At 51.8% G+C, this 22,099-nt stretch overlaps 1 protein-coding gene across 4 annotated transcripts; it reads right to left on the bottom strand.

Annotated features, from left to right (window-relative positions):
- Nucleotides 1–54: 54 nt before the first annotated feature.
- ZBTB47 (zinc finger and BTB domain containing 47) lies at nt 55–21,914 on the bottom strand. 4 transcript variants are annotated; one of them, XR_015773518.1, is made up of 7 exons: nt 21,572–21,914; nt 10,193–11,560; nt 6,808–6,955; nt 6,171–6,286; nt 5,627–5,771; nt 2,986–4,815; nt 55–462 (listed from the first exon to the last, which is right to left on the bottom strand). XR_015773518.1 is itself a non-coding variant. In XM_088061332.1 (7 exons), exons 3-7 carry the CDS (start codon nt 11,477–11,479, stop codon nt 4,448–4,450), a joined length of 2,064 nt encoding a protein of 687 aa, XP_087917458.1. In that variant the 5' UTR covers nt 11,480–11,560; nt 12,025–12,140; nt 15,894–15,944; the 3' UTR covers nt 55–4,447. The 4 variants fall into 4 exon arrangements, 3 of the variants coding, with proteins under 3 accessions (XP_087917458.1, XP_005527844.2, XP_014112254.2); XM_088061332.1 differs by lacking the exon at nt 21,572–21,914 and adding exons at nt 12,025–12,140; nt 15,894–15,944 and having other exon boundaries at nt 55–4,815; XM_005527787.3 differs by having other exon boundaries at nt 55–4,815.
- Nucleotides 21,915–22,099: the final 185 nt, after the last annotated feature.

Below are 22,099 nucleotides of genomic sequence, written 5' to 3'. Positions count from 1 at the left end.
AAGAGAAAGCAAAATTAAGGTAACAAAGAAAGTGGTGGAGCTTTTGTATTTCTTTTATAAAAGACAAATCGTTTATTGATTCAGTCCTTCCACTTGCAACCTCTTTGGTAACAGTCATAACACTTCCAGACTGGGAGAACGCAGTGGAAAGGCCCAGTTCTGACCTCTCACCAATTTCAGAGCTCAGTGAGCCCCAGCGTGCCTTGGTGAGAGGCCAAAAGCAGATTTCAAAGCATGGCCAAGGACCTGGCCTCGAGGGACAACCCAAACCAGCCTCCCTACCGTGACTCGTCGTGCTCGTGGGCAGTGCAGAGAGCAGCCCCAGCACCCCCAGGCAGAAGATGGCTCGGGATGGGGATGTCTGACTGGGAGTTGTACCCTGGGAGGTGGCTTTGATGAACCTCTTGGGACCTCCTGGACATTGGCCAACGGAACCATCGATGAAGCAAGACTCGCCCGTTCCTGCGGTAGACAATGACTTGCCTCAGTTGGCCCCATGGGGATGGACTAATCCAACCATCTCAGCCTCCCCCTCCTCACACCATCCCAAAGAGAGTAACTGCTGTACTTGGAGTTAAAGATAAACATATATTGATTACACATGGTCATAAAAAAAAAAGTAATTATAATCATAATAATACATTTCCTAGAACATTACTTAAGACGCTTCCGAAAAGCATCCAAGCTTCCCCTCCCCGCCTTCCCTTAATCTATACAGAATAAAGTGCTTCATTTAGTTTGTTCACACTTGTAGAGCCACCAATACACTCTTAACTTGGCATGTTTGGGCAACCGATACTGAATGCCGTAAAATAATACAGAGCCAAACACCAGGCATGAGAAACTAGTTTTGAGGCAAGTGCTTGGGTTTTCATTCATTTCCTTCGAGTTCCATGCTACAGAGGTTGTTCTTATTCCTATTGTTTTTTTTCTCCGTTTTTTAAAGTTATTATTTTCTTCCTTTGTAAGTTCAACCCAACTCCCGTTGTGGTTCCGTGTCTCTAGGCAGGGCTGCGTGTGGGGAAGCTCTCGCCATCCGTGTGAACAAAGGGCATCTGTCCGTCTGTCCTTCCCTCCTGACTTCAGGCAAACCAAGAGTCACCTCAGAGGAGTTGTCTAGCAGCGGATGCTTGTCTCTATTGCACTGTCACAGCCGTTCCCACCTGTCCATCCATCCATCCATCTATCCATCACCTTCCCACCGCGCCAGGGTTATGGCTGTGGTCCAAAGGGCCAGCTGTGCCTCATGGATACGTGAGGCGAACTGGTCTGTGCTACCAGGCTCCTGGGATATAGAAACCAAAAAATGACCCTCCCCACATGATTCCCTCCCTCCCCAAAGTTCAAATGAAGGGTGGAGCGTGGGGGGAAAAAAAATTCCAACCCAGATAGGTCTGGGGTTTAGGTGAGTGGGAAGAGCTGTCAGCTGAACGTTGCGTTACGGCGTATTCAGGAACTGCGTAATGGAAATCAAGCCCCTCTCCACCCTTGCGGTCTGTCAAAGAAGGGATGTGAGAGATTAAGGTGCAAGAGTTTAAAAAAAAAAAAAATAAAAAAAATTAAAATAAAACATAAGAAGCTTGAAAACAACGGACCCAACTCTCCTGCCCTGTCTAACCCCAAGGGGTGCAACAGTGCTGGCCGAGATGGATCCAGGATGGACGAGGCACTGCGGGAGCGACTCGTCTGAGCTCTTAGTATGCGAATGAAAACCAGACATGAAGACACACTGGGGCTGAGTCAGGGTGTAGACAAAAGGGCTCAGAGGCCTTGTAGGACTCCTGGGAACTACCCAGGCCTTGGAGAGGGGAAGGAGCAGCAGGGATCTGGTTCTCCAAAGTGCTGTGTGCATGGTCACATCTCAACATCTCCAAGTGGCTCCACAAGCAGGCTCTCGAAGGGGTTCAGACGCAGCTGGGATCAGTCACTGGGTTTTCCGCTGGGCTTCCAGCCTCAAGGAAGTGCTCTCATCTCACAGAGATGTCCAGGGGGGGCAGGTCCTCACTGGGAGAGGATGAACCGGGACAGGAACAGGGAAACCACCTCCAGGTGAGTGGAATAAAGGGAGCACAATGTTGGTGTGGGTGTTTACATGGGGGAAAATTTGTCAGCTGATGGACTTCATCACAGAAGACCAAAAACACAAGGTGAGCCCTCCTTGGGGCACAGCACTCCCATCCTGTCTCAAGGCTGAGTGTGAGGGGAGAGAAGCACAAGGAAGCCCAAGGGGATGGGATCTGGGAGGCAGCAGAGGAGGAGACAGCATTCACCACTCCAACACCTCCATGGGTTTCACTGAATGCTTCTCCACAGCAAATATCTTCCAGGGTCATGGTCCCTTCAGACAGCCAATGGCCTCAAGAGCCTTCATCTCCCACAGGTGTGTTTGAGAAGGATTTGCACTATTCCAATCAGCCCCAGGGTCATGGAGGGGGACTGCAGAGAAGCCTTTGGAACCACCTGAGAAGGTCAATATGGTGAGGCAGCTCTGCCACAGCAACCTCCTCGTTCTCAGAGCAGATGGACATGGGGGTGAGCTCACCAGTACTGAGAGCTGTGCTGGGGATCCACAGGATCCCAGCCAACATGAAGATGAAAAGGACTTTGTGGCTCCAAAATGCTAACATCAGTCAGCTTTCCCAAGATGCCAGGCACCACTGGGGCCCCTGTCGGCAAGAGGTCACACCAGTCACCTCAAAGAGCCCTCAGGAGAACAGCAGATGCTCCCCAATCCTGTCCCCATCAGGGTCCTGCCTGTCCCCAGTCAGCAAAGCCCCTGAGCATGTGGCTGAACCCACCCATCTGTGCAGGGACAGCCTCAACGCTGCCCAAGTGCTTTGCTGATTTGGTCCAGGGGATGAAATACCAAGACTTTTCACAGAACCAGATGTGGATCTCTGTCCCCAGCACTCTGCTGTCACCCAGCACAAGCTGCATATGAGAAAAGGCTCCAGCAGCCCACTCAGTGACCTCTTTCCTTCTTACCTACCAACAGTGCTTCCACCACCTCCTCCATGAGATGACCCACAGGTGACCTCAACACTGCCTTTAGAAGCACAGGATCAACTGGAACATCCTCCACCTCTTGGCAACCCTTCTTTGCCCATGCTGGGTGCTCTCTGACTCCAAAGGGGACACTTCCACAGGCAGGGAGCACACAGCCATGGTCAGGACGATGCATGGCACCCTGGGGCAGAGCACAGCAGCAAGAGACCTCGGTGCCCAACAGAAAGGTGACAGCAAAGCCTTCCTCTTCTCCTCCTCAGCATGAAGCCAGCCATATTATTTCTGAGTGAAAACAAAGACCAGCTCAACTTCAACATCTTCAACAAGCACTAAGCAGCACCACAGGGCATCGCCAAAACAACCACAGCCCTCGCTGGTCCCCTCTGGTCCCCCCAGACCAGGACAGGGCAACAGATGCCAGCACCACAAGGAGAAGTGAAGCCTGGGAGAGCAAATGCAGGCAACAAACTGGAGATTGGGACATCATCATCCCCAGGCTGAACACAGTCTTGCTCTAGCTGTGAACCTTGCAGCAGGACCAAGCTGGAGCTCACCCGTCCCTCAGGGGTTTATTCGGATTGTTAAGGCACTATTCTGGGCCGATTCTGCTGAGAAACAGAAGCGTCCTGCTCCTCTGTCCCAGGCTACCCTCCTGCCAGTCCCAAAGGTATCTGAGCTCTCCCAGAAACAGCTCCCTGACTCCAGAGCATCCCCAGGAGCCCAGCTCCTGCTGGGATTAGCAGAAAGGTCACACCATAACCCAGCTCCCTTAGGGCACCCTGAAACTGAACAGACAGTGAGCTGTCGGTGCCCCGAGATGCAAGGTGAGTGTTTGTGCTTTTGCCTGTGGAGGAGGAAAACCTGTTGTGGGGAAGGAAGACGTGTCAAGGGCTGCTAACGAGAGCATGCTAATGGCTTTCCAATGAGGACATCTGCTCACTTGCCACAGGCCACTGGGGCTGGCAGTGGTGGGCTCCTCTGGTGTGCCCACCTCCCAACCCTGTGGGTGAAGAGCCTGACTTGAAAGACCAGCTTTACAGTACAGGGATTCAAGCACCACTAACTAGAATTCAGCTTAGAAATATTGATGCACCGGCCAGCAAGCTCAAGGCCGGATCCTGCTCTTCCCAGCCTCACCAACATCCCAGCAGGAAGATGAAACCGGCGTGTGGGAAGATGAAATGGAGAGTGACACCTTTTAGCTACACCCTTATGGACAGACGGTGGTTTCCCCCCAACACCCATGCTCCTTGGGGGGGCTTCCTCCTGCTCTCCCTCTCTGCGGAGAATGACGGGTGAGAAAAAGGATTAAAAACCCAAAACAACCCCAAAATGAGGAGGAAGGGGGGTAGAGAGCAAGCAAAGCCTTGGCTCCCCGGGGGAAAGGCGTTCCCGAAGGGCAGAGCAGTCCGTGCAGGCGCATGGCCAGGGTGAGGGGCACCTAATTGTTGTTTGAATTTATCCTCCCCGCGGGAAACAGGGGAGGGGGTGGTGGTAGGTGAGGAGGAGGAGGGAGGGTCTGTGGAAGAGGATGGAGCAGCGGCAGGGGCAGGGGGGAGACGCCGGGGCCGGGGGGCAGCGGAGCCGGGCTGGTGGCGGGCTGGGGGATGGCCGTGTCCGAAGCCAAGGGGTTGCTGACGCGGAAACATTTCTCCTTGTGGGCTTTGAGCATGTTGGAGAAGCGGAAGCGCTGGCCGCAGACGTCGCAGGGGTACGGCTTCTCCCCGGTGTGGGTCCGGCGGTGCCGCTTCATGTTGGGGCGGCTGGTGAAGCTCTTCCCACAGATTTCACAGATGTAGGGCTTCTCCCCTGAGGGCAGGAGAAGAGGGGTGAGAAGCTGCTGGTTAGGCCGGGTGTCAGAGACTGGAAAGATCTGATGTCTCGAGATGTTTGGGGGTATGTGCGTGTGCCTTGCCCTCGTGAGGCAGTGAACAGCCCCACATCCCAGCCCTAGAGCCTGTAGCCCAGCCTGGCAGTGTCTGTCAATCATGGCACATGGGGAGGCAGTGCTCCACTCTCCCCTAATCCACCTCCTGAGGGGCCAAAAGACCACAAGTCCCAAGTGAGAGAAAGGCCTTTGAGAACCAAGGGGTATTTAAAGCCAAACACCAGGCCATCACGTAGGTTCATCTAGACCATACCTTTGTCTTGGAAGTTCTGTCTCAACCCAGGAGTAGGTAGCTATATATGTACTTTTCTATATCTCTTCTGTCTTTCTTTCTTCTTCTTCTAATTCCCTCTCCTTGGAATATTTTGAGTACCTTAACATCAAAAGTGTTTATAGTTTGCTAAACTGAATGGGCCAGGTTAATGCTGTGAGAAGTGTTTTATGTTGGCTGAATGCTGTACTAAGTCTTTTGCCAAAGTTCCCTGATTTTTCTCAAGGTTTGCCAGCAAACCTTTGTGTTGTTTTGACCTCTTGCTGGTATTTCTCCTGTGTGTCCAGCTCAGAGATTATTTTAAGCCCTTCCAAAAGTCTCAAATGAATTCATTGGAGCCTTACCAGTGCCCCCAAAAACCCTATCCTGCCACCCACCCAGAGATGTTACCCCCATCCTATCACTCTTTCCAGGGAGAGACTGACTGCTGGGATCTGGGACCAGGCAAGGGGGGGTCTCACCCGTGTGTGTCTTCATGTGCTCATCAAAGTACTGCTTCATGTTGAAGTCCTTGCCACACCACTGGCACATGAACTGCTTGTGGCCGATGTGGATGCTCATGTGGGAGCGCAGCTGGTACTTGTACTGAAAGCGCTCGTTGCAGTTCTGCAGGGGCAAGGAGTTGTTGATGAGCACCCAAAATCCCCCCACATTCCCCTCAAATCACCAGCAGTGAAGAAATCCCTTTTTCTCCCTCTAGGAAACCCCCCACAACAAGCATTTTGGGACATGCCCAGCCAGGTTTGCAGGCTGGATGGGTTTGGGGTGGGTGCAAAGTTCAGGCACTGGGGGACAGATCCTGGCATTGGACAAGTTTCATCATAAAGTTGGTGGGGCCCTCAAACCAGGAGATGCTGCAAAGTTTGGAAAAGCATGGGATCATCCCTACAGCTGCACCGGCACAAAGCACAGTGGAAGTCCCAAGGAGTGGAAGATCTTTCCCCAGATCAGTGTTTTTGCCCTTGTCTGAGAGGCTGACAGCCAGGGGGACAGCCAGGACCTTACCTCGCATTTGAAGGGCTTTTCCCCGGAGTGCTGGAGCGAGTGCACCTTGAGGGACATGCTGCGCTTGAAGGACTTCCCGCAGGTCTCGCAGGTGAAGGGCATGTCCTTGGTGTGTGCTGGTGGGGACAGGAGCAGGTCAGGAGCCTCCACACACCTCCACCATCCATCTCCCCACACCCTGGGAGCTGTGGCTCCCAGTGCCCAGCCCCAGCAAACCCAAAGCATCTCTGGAAGATATATGGCATCAACGTTTCAAGCATTTCCCTTCCAAACCCCCGTTCTTCTGGATCTCTTTGGTGGCTCCAAGGCCCAGGGACCCAACCACCATTGTCACATGCAGTTTTCTTTTCAAAGCCCAGCACTGGTGTGGTCCGGTCCTTTTACACTGGTTACACTTCAAACCTTCCTCTGATCACTTCTGATTAATAAAATAAATGGGATTCCCAGCACCAAGTCCAAACCCAGCACTGGGCAGACATTCATTCAGCAATGAGTATCAGGCCAAATTTCAAGATGGGGATGCGAGAAAGCCCAGCCCTGAGCACCCAGCATGGCAGCAACAGAAAACACCTTTCATTGTCAAACTGGTGGACCAACACCCCCAACAAGATCTCCCCATGGTGCCTCCCACACTCACCAACCATGTGTTTGCGCACGTGGGCCATGGTGTAGAACTTCTTCTCGCAGATCTCGCAGGAGAACTTCTTCTCTGCATAACCATGGACGATCTTGTTGTGCTCGTGGAGAGACCAGAGCTTCTTGAACCCCTTCCCACATGTCACACACTGCAAGGACACAGGAGATGGTCAGGGAAGCAGGGGAAGCAGCTTCATCCATGAAAAGGGAGCATCACTGTGAAAGCTACAGCAGATACCAAAAATCGTAACAACCAGCAAGTCTGATACAGACCTTGTCACTTCAAAACCTCCAAACTTCATATTTCTATCCATGGGATGAGCAAGGGACAATGACCTTCCAGGGAAGGATGTGGAATCTCCGTCAATGGTGGTATCAGGACTTGGATAAGCGACAGCTCATGCCCTATTCCCAACTGGGAATTTATTCCTAAGTGAAGATGTTAAATAAAATAATCCCAAACCTCTGTACATTGGAAATTTGCAAAAAACCATAAAGATAAGGAGAATCCCAAGCCAGGGCAGTACAACTTCAGTCTTCAGCAGATATTACAGATACTTCAGCACTAAACTGGTTTTCCAAACAGACCTATGACTCCATGATATCCAAAAGGACCAAAATGGACCCAAACCACCAGTCCATCAGCACAAGGAGAACAATTGGACGTGCAAAGTCTTCCCCAAAAAGCTAAGGTAGAGAATCACTTCAGCTCCAACAAATTCATTGTTCCTCTGGAAGTTCCCAGGAAAAGCTCCAACTTCTGTGTGAGACCTCTTGGAGGCACAGGAGATAGTTCAGTGCTCAGGAAAATGCAGGAGAGAGATGTCCACAAAGGAAACCATGCCAGGAGCCAAGGGTCAACTCCTTCCCCTTTACCTTTCCATGGCTCACATTCCTCTTATCTTATTATCCCTGTCAACAGGGATAAAACCATCCCTTCTCTCCTTGCAGATTTGTTGAGAAAATAATTCATGCCTTGAAGGCATCTTGCAGCAACGTAGCTGAATTGTACTGGTGAACTTGGGGAGGGATTCCTCCACTTCTCCTCCTTCCCAGAGGAACAGATGCTCCTTGATGGGCTTCAACAAAATTTTGCTGTGATACCGTGGAAAACACACCATTATGCTGTGAAGTCACAGTATTTTTCCATATATATTTATATTTAGGTGTCCCAAAGGAAAAATTAGGGTCACAGAGCCATTCCCAAGCCTCATCATCTTCATCTTGCCATGCTCAAATGTCAACATGAGTAGTCCTCCAAGTCCTGCTATTCCCAAATATTCCATGGACCAGAACAGCTTTATCTTCATTTTAAGGGATATTTCAGAGCAAATTCAGGATTAGAGCCTGATATCAAACACACATCAATATCCATTTTCTCCACTTAAAATTAAAGAGGCAGGGGAATTTCAAAATGAAAGGGAAAAGGAAAGCAGCAGAGATAGAAAAACCCCCAGGGCTGGGACCAAACACCCTGAAGGGCTGAGCTCTGTGTCCTCATTTACTGCAACAAATCATCACTCAAAAATATGGAAGTAATGTCCAAATGAGGGGGGGAAAAATGAGGATATAAATTTTTGCAGGTTAAAAGGAAAATCATACTGAAGCTGGCCAAAAAAAAAGACTTTGAGGGACAACTCAATGAAGCAAAGGATTAACCACTTTTCAGGTGGTAGAGGTAGGGTGCACATTATGGAGATGGGGAATGAACACAGGGAGCAGGATGGTGCTTAAATCCTAAAGCTTTATGGATGAAATTTGGAAAAAAACCAGGAGAACAAAGCAGCAGACCAAACCAGGAAAAGATGGATAGTCCCTCCATTGATCTGATTAAAACACAAGAAATAAAAGCTATTATAAGTAGAGTGACAAAAAAAATTCCTTTTCCATCCAGACATAATTCCATGGGATGTTGATATAGTTATTAAATATTATCAGAGCAAATGGAGTGGATTTGGCTATATGTAAAATTAAAAATTCTCAATTACATGGGAGACAATGATCCCTTTTTCCACAGAAGGAGGTCACTACACAGGCAGTTGAGGTTCATCCTATTCCAAAATTATCTGGAAAAGGGATATAAAGGAAGGGGCAAAACAAAAAACAAGGAGGAGACAGCCCCATGTTATCTACTTGGAAAGCAAATGAAGCTAAATAAACGTTCTGGTAAAAGTCCTTTTTATCTGCCTACATTTTATGTTAGGCTCTGAAATAGCCACCACCATGCACGTATTTGAGCTACACTCATCCATTCTGGGAAAAAGCATCCCAAAAAAGCAACTTCTGCACTGTGAATTTGTTAGGAAGATGCACCAAAGGGTCAGTGACTGCTTCACCTATGAGCCAAGACTGTTCCTGATTCCATGTTCCCTGCTTTCCAAGATCTGCCTCATTCCCTATTTTGTTTGGGATGCCACCAGTGAAGGGCCCCAGTAGCACTTGGGTTGTGTTATCTTCATCAAGGAGAGCTGTGAGATCATTCAAAATCTGGTCACTGGAGGGAAGAGTGATGGGAGAAGCTCCCCATAAATTGGCATATTTGTAATTATTAGCAGCAGCATCCTGTGAAACAGCTCATCAGGAATGAAGAGATGGGAATTTGGAGGGATCTTCAGGAACACACGTGTTTGCTGCTCTGATTGGGTGCCTCCCTATCCCCCCAAACCTGCACTGATTTAACAAAGTCAATTTGCCAACACAGGATCTCATTAACACAGGGGAAGGCCACATCAAGCCCGAGCCGTGCACGGATGTCAAATGCACTCACAAATTTGCTAATACACACAAAAAAAGCACAAAAGGCAGATTCAAACCATTTTAACTCCTGTCAGCAAATCTTCAAATTAAGCTAAAATGGGTTCAGCCTGGGTGGGAACGCTGGAGTGTGTCTCCATCAGGGGCTCACAGTGTTTTATCCAGATTAACTGAATAAACTCAAAAGAAAAATTACTCCTCAAAAATTAACTCTGTGTTTCCACCCAGCCAGTCAAGGGGAAGTCACAGCCTCCCTGGCACAAATCCTGATTCCAGGCCACTGAGGGACCCTCCTGAGTCTGAATACAAGTCATGAGTGAAGGAAGGTTCCCTCCCAACTGCCATGTGCCAACTGCAACATCAATATTTTCTGAGCACGAGCCCATCCCATGGTGCAGCTGGATGGGATGACCTCCATGGTGTCCACACTGGGATGTCCCACAGTGGTGGGATGCTCCTCCTTTGGTGGGATGTCCTCACCTTGATGGGACATCCATCCACTTTGGTGGGGTATTTCCCCCTTGGTGGGACATCCATCTCTAGTGGGATTCTCCACCCCGGGGTAAGGTATTTCCCCCTTGGCAGGATGTTCACCCTGGTGGGATCCATGCCCTGGATGGATCCATGCTCACCTGGATGTTCTTCTCACAGTCGGTCTGGTGGTGCAGCAGGAGCTCGCTCTCCAGCAGGAAGCGCTTCCCGCACTTGTCACAGATCTGCATCCGGCTGTGCGTGACGTTCATGTGCTTCTCCAGGTACCAGCGGTTGTTGAAGATCCGGGGACACTTCTTGCACGGATAATGCTGCTTCTCCTCCAGCTTCACCTTCTGGCCCAAGCCGTCTTGTTCCTTCTTTCTCTTCCTTCCCCTCTGGCCTTCTTCTTCCTCCTCTTCCTCCTCCTCTTCCACCTTGGCCATCTCCTGGGACCTGGTTGCCATGGCAGGTTTAGTGGCTTTGGATGCCCGGCTGCCCCTGCGGGGCTGTCCACTCTTTTCCCTTTTCATCTCTGAGGCATCTTCATCGTCATCGTCCTCCTCTTCTGTTGTCTCCTCCAGGTCTTCCTCCTCGCTGCGCTCCTCCTCCTCCTCCTCCCCCACCTCTGCATCCTCCTCCTCTTCCTCCTCCTCCTCCCCTTCCTCATTCTCCTCCTCCCCGTCCTCCTCCGTGTCGCGCCCATCCCCGTCCGGCCGCCCCATCACGGCCGCCTCGCTGGCGGCCGCCTTCCCCTCCGTGCCCTTGGAGACGTTGAGGGTCTGGTTGTTGAGGTTCACCTCCACGATGATCTGCTCCCGGTTGTAGGAGCCCTGGCTGTCCAGGTCCTCCTCGGACTCCTCACCCTCCATCTTACAGACAGCGCCGGGACCTCCATCCTTCTCCTCCTTGTAGTACTGCTTGGCCGGGCCGGGCGGGAGCGTCCCACTGCCTGTCCCATCCTCCACCCGCACCGAGAAGGGGTCGTTGCCCTCCCGGGCGTAGATTTTGGGGTGGGGGGCGTCCACCTCCTGCTTGATCTCGCAGTAGTAGGGCGGGGGTCCGGCGCAGCCCTCGGCGGGCAGGGCCATGTCGGTGGCCAGGCTGAGCGAGCGGGTGTCCAGCAGGTCCTGGCAGGAGGACGCGATGTTGTTCATCTGCAGCACGGCGGCCGCGTTCAGCACGTCCTGCACATTGCAGGAGTTGACGAGCAGCTTGGAGGTGTAGATGAAGTTGAGGATCTGCTGGAGGCCCTGCGAGGTGAGGGCCTCCAGAGAGAGCTCCACACGCTGCAGCTGCTTGTTCTGGGTGAAGAGGGAGTGAAAGAACTGGCTGTAGGCTGCCAGGACCCCCTTGTGCGCCGGGAAGATGCTCTTGTGCTGCACCAGCACGATGTCCACGTCGCACAGGTCCGGCTGAAAGAGGCGCTGCTCGTTCAGTCTGTCCATCAAACACGTGAAGTGGAGGGCTACATCCTCCACCAGGGAGTACTCAGCCGAAGGGTAGTCAGTCGTTTTTTCGACTATCAGCTGTAGGGAGGAAAAAAGTAAAATCATTCAGGGCTCTTTCTCCCAAAAAAAACCCTTCTGGCCGTGCCATTCGTCCCTGTCCATGCACCCTCAAGACAGAGATGCCACCTGAGAAGCCCTACTGCCCGCCCCAGCTTGGAGATGCCAACCAAAACATTCCATCACCAACCCCAGCATGGAGACACCAACCAAGAAACTCCATCACCAGCCCCAGCTTGGACATGTCAACCAAAATGCTCCACCACCAGCCCCAGCTTTGGAACACCAAGAAGCTCCACCACCAGAGCCAGCTTGAAGACACCAACCAGGAAGTTCCATCACCAGCTTGAGTCCAGGAGACTCAACCAAGGAGTGAAAGGGCAGGTCAGGGCCACATGAGCACCCACTGATATCCCTTCAGGGTGGGTAGGAGGCACCATGGCCACCAAGGAGGTCCAAAGCCAGGCTCAGGTGTCCACACTCACTCAGAGATGTCACAGAGGAGAGGGGATGCCTTGACCTCTTGAACCAGATGCAGATACAGGTGGATATTTGCCCCAAGCAGGAAGCCAGTTTTAGGCGCCTGCTGAGATTTAACCCCCTAATAAAAGGAAATCAGGGTTTTTTAGCTCCCAGATTCTGCAGATAATTACATAAAGCCCAATATCCTCTGATATTTCTGAATTACGCCGCGTGCTCTCACTCACGACAGCAGCTCACTCACAGCTGGATTCATTGGGATGATTTATGCACTTTTTAATGCTCATTTTCCATTGCCTGGGGAAAGGCACTACCGGGAAAAATTCAAATCAGGGAGCAGCAGCCCCAGGCTGGGAAATGCTGCGACTGCCAACCCTCCCCAGGCTGTTTTCTGGGTATTTAATCCAACTCCCACGTATTACACATGGTCCAGACCATCCCTCTCCTGGTCATAACTGAGCCTCAGGATGAGTCTGCCTGCTCCATCCCAAATTCAGGGGATATCCCACACCCTAAATCTTGTGTCCTGTATTAAAAGAAGGTAGGACACAGCCTTTCCCTCTGTTTCCTTAGCTGAATACACAAATCCTGGATGGAGACAGATCCAGAACCCATAACTCCCTCTTTCCTGACCCTCCTAGGATGTGACCAAGGACATGGTGCAGAGCTGTGGCAGAGAGAGAGGGTCCAACCTGTCAGGTTTATCCTGCACGTCCTGCTCCAAAAAGAGTTTTTCAGCTCCCATTTTTTGCTGGAACAAATGGCAGCTCTTGATCAACACACAAATTCCAGCAAGACATGTTCTGTTTGTCTTTTTTTTTTTTTTTTTTTCCTGGTGAGCCAAAGGCAAAAGCACACACAGACAAAAATGTTTAAATAATAAAAAAGGGTGTTTTCTTCTCTGTTTTCCCAACAAGCAAAAAAACTCTTCCCCTTCCTTGCCAAATTTTTTTCATTTTCATTGGATTTCTGCTCCAAAACCAACCCGTCTAACCAATTGGTATCTCAGCTTTGCATGGTCCTGATAGCCCTGGAGAGCCCCAGCAAGTGCTGGCACCCGGGGAAAACATGGAAAAAACAGTTCTGCCCCAAATTCTTGGCTCTGCAGCCTGGAGTGGGGCAAAGAGGTAGGAAAAGGGTTGGGTGTTTATATATTATTATATACTTTTATAATTTATATATATTTAATAAATAAATATTTAATAAAATCAATATTTTACACATTCATGCTTCTATATAGTTAAATTACTTATATACAAAAATATATAAATATATAAATACATGAGCATTCCTTATATATGTATTTGTTACAAAATGCTGCATCCCAGCTGGAACATCCATCCACCCCACCATTTTCTGAGCCTCTCGCCACTGCCAAGAACATTTTGATGAGAGCTTGGATGGTTCAGCCCTCCCAAGACATGTAGAAAATAATTAAGGATATAATAAATATCAAAAACTAGAGAGACAGCAGGAATTCAGCAGAGCAGTTTGCTGTTTGCCAGGTTCTCTCTTGAAAAAAAAACCTCCTAAATTCAGGTTTTTCCACCGGGGATCCATCTCACCTCATTCCCCATTTAGGATACCCCAAGCTTGGCGTAGGGACGCGGAGGAATGGGTGCAAAACAGAGGAAAATGGGTCTGTGGGGCGGCATGGCCCAGCCTGGAAAACAAAAGCCGGGTTTTTTTCTCGCCCTCCGGATGGAGGATTTTTGGCTAAAGGGGCTGATCCCTCACCCAGCGCCGGTCCTTGCCAGGCAGCTCTAATCAGTCCCAGCAGCGGCGAGGAAAATGCGTGTCTTGGCCGCGTCCCGCCGGTGACTTCAGCCCGGCCTTGTCAGCGGGAGCCTTTTGCTCTTTATTGCTCTCAGATGCTTTTCGTGAGCTTGCCCGGAGCCAGAGCCCCGGCCGAGACAAGAGGCGCCTGCCGGGGTGAGATCCCGAGAAAAACCCCAAATCGCCCCAAAATGCCCCTCCGGCAGCTCCCGTCCCTGCAGCTCCGCTGGAGAGGAGAAGCCTGACTAATGGGGATTAATGGGAGGGTTAAATTCGGTGCTCTTCCTCTGGGAAAACGCAAATATTTGAAATATATATCCCTTTTGATATTTCTTGTATTAAAAATACATATAAAAAAAAAAAAAAAAAAAGAAAATAATCACGAGTTTTTCTCTTTTCCACCATCACCACCCTGCCCCTCCGTCTCTGTTTAGTGCCAGGAGCAGGTCACCCATTCCATGGCCATCCCCTGGGCAGATCATTGCATGCACTAAACCGGGGTCAAACCTAAACCTGCGGGGCCCCACCACACACTGCCAACCTCTAAGCGAGGTTCTGGCGTCACCAGCGTAGAAAAAAATCCCCCAACAATTATTAGAAAGCAGCGTGGCCATGAATTCCGCACCCCGAGGGGCCGGCGGCGCCTGCAGTCAGCCCTCCCCGCCCTGACGCTGCCCTCCAGCTCTATTTTAAGAGTTTTCACGTGATGCTGCCAAAATCCCATCCCAAAACAGCTGCTGGGGCAAGAGGACTGCCAGAGGATGGGGAGGATGCTCGGGGAGAGGGATGGGATGAGCCCCGAAGGCAGGGGATGGAAGGAAGGGATGAGTAAGGAATGGAGGTGGAAGGAGATGCTGATGTTCAGTGGAGCAGGGCAGCCTCTCTCCAGACAAGCCACCAAAAATCCCACTGCAGGAAAGATGGAGCCCAAGCTCCATTGCCACCTGCACCCCGCCATGTGCCTCAGTTTCCCCAAACAGCCCCACCAACACCTGACCACCTGCCCCAAAAGGTGCTTGCTGCTGGCTTTAAATCAATGTACTACGACAGAATGCACTTACTCTCAGCAGCGATGGAGAACGAGATCTCTAAACCTTACTGCAGCTCTGAACCTCCCCTAAGGACCAGAAGGTTGGGCCACTGTGGATATTTTTAAATACTCAAATCCACAGTTCCCCAGAAGACCATCTCTGACCTTCACCAGCCTCTCATTTATTTAATTAATTGTTTATTCCTTTCTAGCGCCCTCATCACCACAGCATCAAGGACCATGGGTAATTCTTACCCACATAAGCACAAGGACAGGGGGTGTTAAGGCATAAAATTCACATTTAAGTGGTGACAAGGCCAGCTGCCTGTGAACCACTTTCCATTCAGCACAAAATTTGGGGATTTCTTTAAATTTTTCACCCTTAAGATGTACAAAAAAAGAAAAAAAAAAAAAAACAAAACCCAAAAAAGCAATCTGGTTTTCTGTATCATTTCCAACCACCAAAGCATTCATAGTTGACCTTCAGTATTAAATTGCATTAAAGAAAAGTGCTTTAATAAGGGTCTAAATACAATGTCAGCACTTGCTCCTCAAAAAAAAAAAAAAAAAAAAAAAGAAGTCCCCCATGCCCTCTTCTCAATTTGGACATTGCTGCACTTCAGGACAAAAGAGCTGGGCTGGAAGTATTTAATGTCAAAACTTGACTTTTGCTAAAGAAAGAAATAACATTAAACCCCCATTTTTACAGATTAGTTCGGATGACACAAAGGGGCATCGTTACAAATCCCAAACACTCGCGCTTTCGGTTTTAATCCTCGGCCTCCTACAACTTGCCCTCTGCCTTCCACACCCTCTCATGAAACCTTCAGCCTTTTCTCCCTAGTTTTGAGGCCATTAGAAGATTTTTTTGATTTTTTTTTTTTTCAATGATGCGACGCTCGTGTCTTCCCGCAGCTCCCCAAACCAGGACACACCGAGACGAAGCCGCCCCAGGACGAGCAGCTCTGCCTGGACCGTGCTCATCCCATTGCCAAACCAACCATTTCTGGTGCGTGGAAACCTGGCAGAGGGATCCAGCCCATCCCAAAGCTCCCACCCCCGGCCTACCTTCACCTCTGCATCCCCTCCCTCCCCGGGGAGCGCTCCGTGGGTGCTTTCGGCACGGGACCGCGCCGGGGGTGGGGTCTGCTCGCTCCTCCGACGGGTGTTTCTATTTAATTAGGAGAGGGTTGTCCGGAAAAACAAGCAGGAAGGGAAAACAATAGCCCGGGCGCAGCCCCGCCTGGCGAGGCGCCGGCCCGCACGGTCCCGAGCGCGCACCGGCGGCATCCTGCCCGCCGGGATGTGCGGGCACCGGCCCCGCTCCCCAGGCCTCAGGGATGCTGCTGACACCGTCCCAAGTGGTGATTTCCCTCTCTGTCTCGTCCCAGGGTGCCCAAAGCAGAGCCATGTGCAGCTGCAGCCAGAGCAGACGCGGGGAAGGGGCTCAGCGATGCCCCCTGAACCCGTCTCATCCCGGGGTGTTGGACACCCCAAAAAACATCTCCCAGTCTCTGCTGGGTGAAGAAGAGTATTAACCCAGCTGTGGGACAGTCTGACGTTTCCCAGGCTTTTTTTTTCCCCCTTCCTTTTGGTTGTTCCTAATTTTTTTTTAATGATATCCAGTGTTTACAGGCTTTGGCTCAGGGATGCTTTTCCCAGGAAGTTGGTAGCAGCACCAGGCCCACCAGTGCAAAGGAACAGGGACGACTCCTGCCCCCATCCTTGTCTCCCTGCAACCAAGAGGGCACATTTGCAAAGGGGAAAATGTTAATTTGGGGTTTTTTTGGAAGATCCATGGCCACCAGCAGCGTGGGGAGAGGAGCAGAATGAGGGGATGAGCAACACAAAGCTTCATCCAGTGGGAGCAGGCAGTGCCTTCCCAACAGCACAGACCACAGAGGGTTAATAGCTTCGTTTTTATTTGTTTCATATTTTATTTGGCTCATATTTTTAAATTTTTTTAAACCCTACCAGCGTGCTTTTCTCCTTTCCTTCTGCACACAGAGCTGCAAGGCCACTGATGACACTTCCTAGGATGGATCCCCACATCCCCAAATTGTCCCAGTGAGGTGATGCTGCTCCTGGGGGATGCCACCACCGTGATGGCATCGAGGACACCGTCCCTCTGTCCCACCAGGGGTGACAGTGAGGGCAGTGCCAAGCCCTGGAAGTCCATCCTGACACGTGGGAAGTCGAGCACTGTCCCCTGCTCAGACACAGCCTCTGCTGCAAAAATACAGAGGCTTCAGCAACGCCACACTATTTTCATCCCAGGACAAATGCCAACCCCTCCAAAAGAGCAGAGGCACCAAAATCTGGATGGATGCAGCTTTCTGTGTGTCCCTGTCCCCTCGGTCAGGGCTGAAAGGGGTGCAGCTCAGTCAGGCCCAACACGTGGTGCAAAAGCTCTGCAGGTGATTCCAGAGGTGCACAAAGCCAGGTTCGGGGTTAAATCCCGAAGAGATGCTGATGGATTTCAGCAGAGCTGGCACGACCCTGGCAAACGCTGAGGGCAGCCAGGACAGCCAGGCCATGGGGGCCTGGCACAGCCAGTGACACCCGGCTGAGGGGGATGTCCCCGAGCCACAGCGCTGGTACGGGAGCAGGCGGGATGGGATGGGATGCTGCCCTCCACCTGCGGGATGCAGGACTGCCCACAGAGTCACTGCCGGGGTGGAAGAGCCCGGGGGACACGCACACACACACAAAGCCACTGTCCCCCTCCCTCCCCTGCCCGAGAAAAACAAGCAGAGGGAAGATTGAGGGAGGAAACGAGGACAAAACCCAAGGCTGACCTCTCCAGCCGGGCTGTCGGCCAAGCGGCTGCGCCAGGGGCCAGCTCCAGACCACTGCCCAGCCCAGAGCGCTGCACGAGGCTGAGGAGGAGGCATCAGAGCCCCCCATTGCTCACAGGATCCCCCCCAGGAACCCCAAATTCAGTGCTGGGAGTAGGGACGGGTGCAGGAGCAGGGATGGGTGCAGGAGCAGGGATGGGTGCAGCAGAACAGCCACCACATCACTTCTGCAGAGCCTGAAGGCATCACAACCCCAAACCACCCCACTGCCATGTGCAGCCAGGCTGGGAAGGGCCAGGATCCTGGGAGGGAGGGAGGGAGGGAGGGAGGATGGATGATGGAGGGATGGAGGGAGGGATGGAGGGAGGGATGGAGGGATGGATGGAGGGATGGATGGATGATGGATGGATGGAGGGATGGATGATGGATGGATGATGGATGGATGGATGGAGGGATGGATGGAGGGATGGATGGAGGGATGGATGGATGGATGGAGGGATGGATGGATGGATGGAGGGATGGAGGGATGGAGGGATGGAGGGATGGAGGGATGGAGGGATGGAGGGATGGAGGGATGGAGGGATGGAGGGATGGAGGGATGGAGGGATGGAGGGATGGAGGGATGGAGGGATGGAGGGAGCCTCCTCCCAAGTGCTGTTGAATGAGGTTTCTATCAAAGGGCACCATCCCCTGCCTGGCACCACAGTGGCCATCCCTGGGGCAACCACCACGACCTTCCAGGTGGATCAACAGCGTGGTGGGATGTGGCACCTCCAGGGTTTGTCCCACACTCAGCCCTCAGTAAACCCTAAACCCATTTCTTGACCCAACCACAAACTTGCCAGAGAGATCCAAGACTGAAGCTGTCCCAACATCCTGGGCAGGATTTTCCATCCCAGAGCATTCTCTCCAAGCCCTGGCTCTGACCCCAGGGATGGTCCCTATCTCCTGCTCCATCCTAAATCCAGCCTTGACTGGGGCTTTTTGGGAAGCACCAGCCATGCTCCTCTAATCCAGCCATGGAATGGTTTGGGCTGGATGGGACCCTAAAGATTTTCTTCTTCCAACTCCCCTGCCATGGGCCATCTTCCTTTAGATCCAGCTTCCCAGATCAAGGATCTGGATGCACCACTAACACTTTCAGCATTTTTATGAACATTCATTATTTTTATCCTTATCACAATTTTTCCAGAAGCTCAGGGAGCAGGGCTTTAACTCAGACAGGGTGTCAGCAGCCCTGGCTCCAGGCAAAAGATGTAATCATAAAAATAATAATAAAAAACGACAGTTTATTGTAATTAAATCTTCTACCCATCACATCTGTGCCACCATGGCCAGTCTTTCCCCATATCCAAAGGCATCCCAGTTTTCATCATTAGGAGAGGTGGATGAGGGGACAGCAGCCCCAGAGGACACGGGGACAAGTCCTCAGGTGTCCCCATGCAGGAAACCCAATGGGGCCATGCCTGCACTGCACAAATCACTTCAACAACACATTTCCCTTAGAAATGAGGAAATATTAGGGGCAGGAGTCACAGAGCCTGACCCCGAGCTCATCCTGCCCACCAACATGCGCTCCCCCAGTTTTACAGGGACCCATGGATGTCAGGGGACATCTAGGATGCAAACCACACAGAGGATCTGGATATCCACATTTTTGGGTCCAGGTAAAAGTGGCAGCAAATTAAAAACTTCATCCCTTGCTCTTCCTGGAGAGTCACTTTGTCATGGCCATCACCAGGTCCCCTGTCTAAAGGCACAAATGCAGCAACGTGGGAGAGCCCTCAGTTTTCTCCTCCAGCTGGAGGGAGAACGGGAAAATCAGCAATTCCCCCAAAACCTTCAAAGACCCTCTGACATTTTGACACATTCAGTTCATCCGCAAAAGGTTTGGGTTTTGTTTTTTTTTCCCACCCCCACCCTCCCCCTCTTATTTTTCCTCCAGCAGAAAAATCTGCATCTTAAAAATAACCAATATTTAATCAACTCGCGGGCAACCGACCTCCCGTTTTTCTCCCTCCCTTTTCCAAAGGATCCGTCTCCAAAGGCGGCAGCGGGTTATTTTTGTGGAGGGGGTGACAATGTCTCTGCTCCAGACGAGAGACAGGAACACAGGGCCGCTTATCTCGCCTGCTGATAACCCAACGCTCCGTTAATTCCTTCCGGGGAGAACAAAGCTCCGCCGTCATTCCAAGTCATTCCAAGCCCAGGTGGCAAAGGGGACCCTCCGGCCACCCTGGGAAAAGCCCCCGGAGCGGTGCTGAGCCCAGCCAGCATCCTCAGGGAAACTCTGCACTTGGAGGCAGAATGTTTGCACCCAGCAAGATTTCACCACAGATCCAAGGGAAAAGAAAAAAAAAAAAATAAAAAATTAAAAAATAAAAAATCCCTTAGTGTCTTTCCAAGGAGGAATTTTGCTTTGTAAAGCAAGTCTTCCTCTGGTTCTTGCCGAGGCAGGGTGTGGAAGGAAGGTTGAATTCCCAACTTTTCCCCGTCTTGCTGGCGGGGCTGCTCGCTTGGGTGGGCTCTGGGTATCTCCATCTCCACCTCAGGGCATGAGACGCTCCCCAAAACACCCCGGGGTGCCTCCCCCCGCTCCCTCAGCTTCTCCTCTGGGAAGGGAAGGGATGCAGGGGCGGTTTCAGCCGGGATTTCACGCCAGAAGGAATTTCACAGGCCGAGTGTGACTGCCCAGCGTGACCCCAAACCCAATCCCGACCAGTTTAACCCCAGTATCGCGGTCGGGGGTGCCGAGCCCCATCCCACCATCCCATCCATCATCCTTCCCTTATTTTTCCAAGCTTGCACTTTCTTCCCCTTTCCAAAAATCCACTCGGCCGCTTCCCGGGGCGTTAGGACGGGCACGGAGCCAGCGCTGGGGCAGCCACAACCCCGCACTTTTAGGGATGGGGGAGGCTCCGAGGTACCGGGAACCGCGATCCCGAGGTCACGGCACATCCCAGGGGGATTTCCCGTGGATCTTCCCAGCTCAGGCCTTCCCTCCACAACTCCAGCTAACCTCCCCAAAAAAAACTCCACCGGCCGATAAAATAGGTCACTGCTGCAGGCGAGAGCCCCAGCTCTGGTGGTGGTATTATTATTATTATTATTATTATTATTATTATTATTATTATTATTACTATTATTATTATTTAAGTGCAGGACTGGAAAATCCCGTTCCCCACCCGGAGAGGGGGGGATGCTGCTCCCTCCCTGCAGCCTCGCTCCTCGGGGATGTTGGGGAGCGCCCAAGACCCCCCAGACCCCCCGGAAAAGGGGGCCCAGGACGGGAAGCAGCCGTGGCGGGGGGGTGGGAAGGCGGGCAGGAATTGGCAAAAGGATGGAGTCATCCGGGGAATGGGAATGGCCGAGGAAGCGGCAGCTCGTGCGCCCCCCCCCTCCAACAAATCCTCTGGCCTGGGGGCTCCAAAAGTGTGTGCGTCCCCCAAAATCCTCCCAGCGACCCCCGAGCTGGGCTGGGGGCCTCCCAAGGCGGGGGTCAGACCCCTCCTCACGGCCCTTCTGCACCCCCATCCCCCTCTAAGGCACCCCCAAAGGAGGGGGGGCCGCGTTTTTAATGCCATTTTCACCAAACACAGCCCATTTTCACCTTGCAGGAGGGGGCACCCCCATGCAGCCCCCCCAGCAGACCCCAAACCCGGCCGGGCCGCGCTTTCTGTAGCCCATTTCACCCCCCGCAAAAAAATAATAAAAATAAAAATCCACGGCACCCCCCCCACCCTCCCACGCGTGGATGCAGCATCGCCCATGCAACCTCCCCCTCCCGCATCCACCTCCGCCGCCCTGGCCGGGATTTGGGCAAGTTTCGAGGCCTTTGGGAAGTCGGCAAAGCCCCGGGAGCGCGAGGAAGGAAGGGGAAGGGAGAGGGGAAAATAAAAGCGAGGAGAAAAGGGAGAAGCAGAGGGGGGGGGGAAGTTCAGGCTCTACCATTTTGATGCAAAGGTCTCCGCGCTGAGGAGTCCCGGTCCTCCTCCGCTGGCCTGGGGTTTGTGCTCTCCATGAAAAAAACAAGGATTTGGTGGGTTGGGTGGGTTGCTGGTTTGGTGGTTTTTGTTTTTTTTTTTTTCCCTTTTTGTTTTTCTTTTGGCTGCCTTATTTCTGCTTTTTTTCCTTTTTTTTTTTCGCCTTTTGGAGGAGGAGGGGGGGGGAAAGGAAATCACCGCGCCAGCGCTGCTTGCATCCCCGTCCCTCTTTTCCTTTTTCCCCCCGGTATTTCCCCTTTTATATCTTTCCTCTCCCCCTTTCTTTTTTTTTTCTTCTTTTTTTTTTTTTTTTTCCTTTTCCCTTTTTTTTTTTTCCAAATTTTTTTTTTTTTTCTTCTTAATGTATTCCTCTCCTCCTCCTCCTCCTCCTCCTCTTCACCTCATCCTGCCCATCGCCATGTTCGCCCCTTTTGGGAAGCCGGAGGAATGCGGAGCGGCGGCGGCTCCGGCTGCCAAGAGCCGCGGGGCCGCT

The sequence above is a fragment of the Pseudopodoces humilis genome, chromosome 1 (assembly GCF_049639895.1).
Source record: "Pseudopodoces humilis isolate 2021_Gansu_Grassland_sample_001 chromosome 1, ASM4963989v1, whole genome shotgun sequence".
Lineage (NCBI taxonomy): Eukaryota > Metazoa > Chordata > Aves > Passeriformes > Paridae > Pseudopodoces > Pseudopodoces humilis.
The sequence above is the reverse complement of the archived record's forward strand: the minus strand, read 5'-3'. Positions and strand labels throughout refer to the sequence as shown.

Coding starts and splice junctions, on each gene's coding strand:
- ZBTB47 (XM_005527787.3), bottom strand. Junction 6,287..6,807: donor CGTGCGCAAACACATGGTTG/GTGAGTGTGGGA, acceptor TGTCCCCACCAG/CACACACCAAGGACATGCCC. Junction 5,772..6,170: donor AAAAGCCCTTCAAATGCGAG/GTAAGGTCCTGG, acceptor TTGCCCCTGCAG/AACTGCAACGAGCGCTTTCA.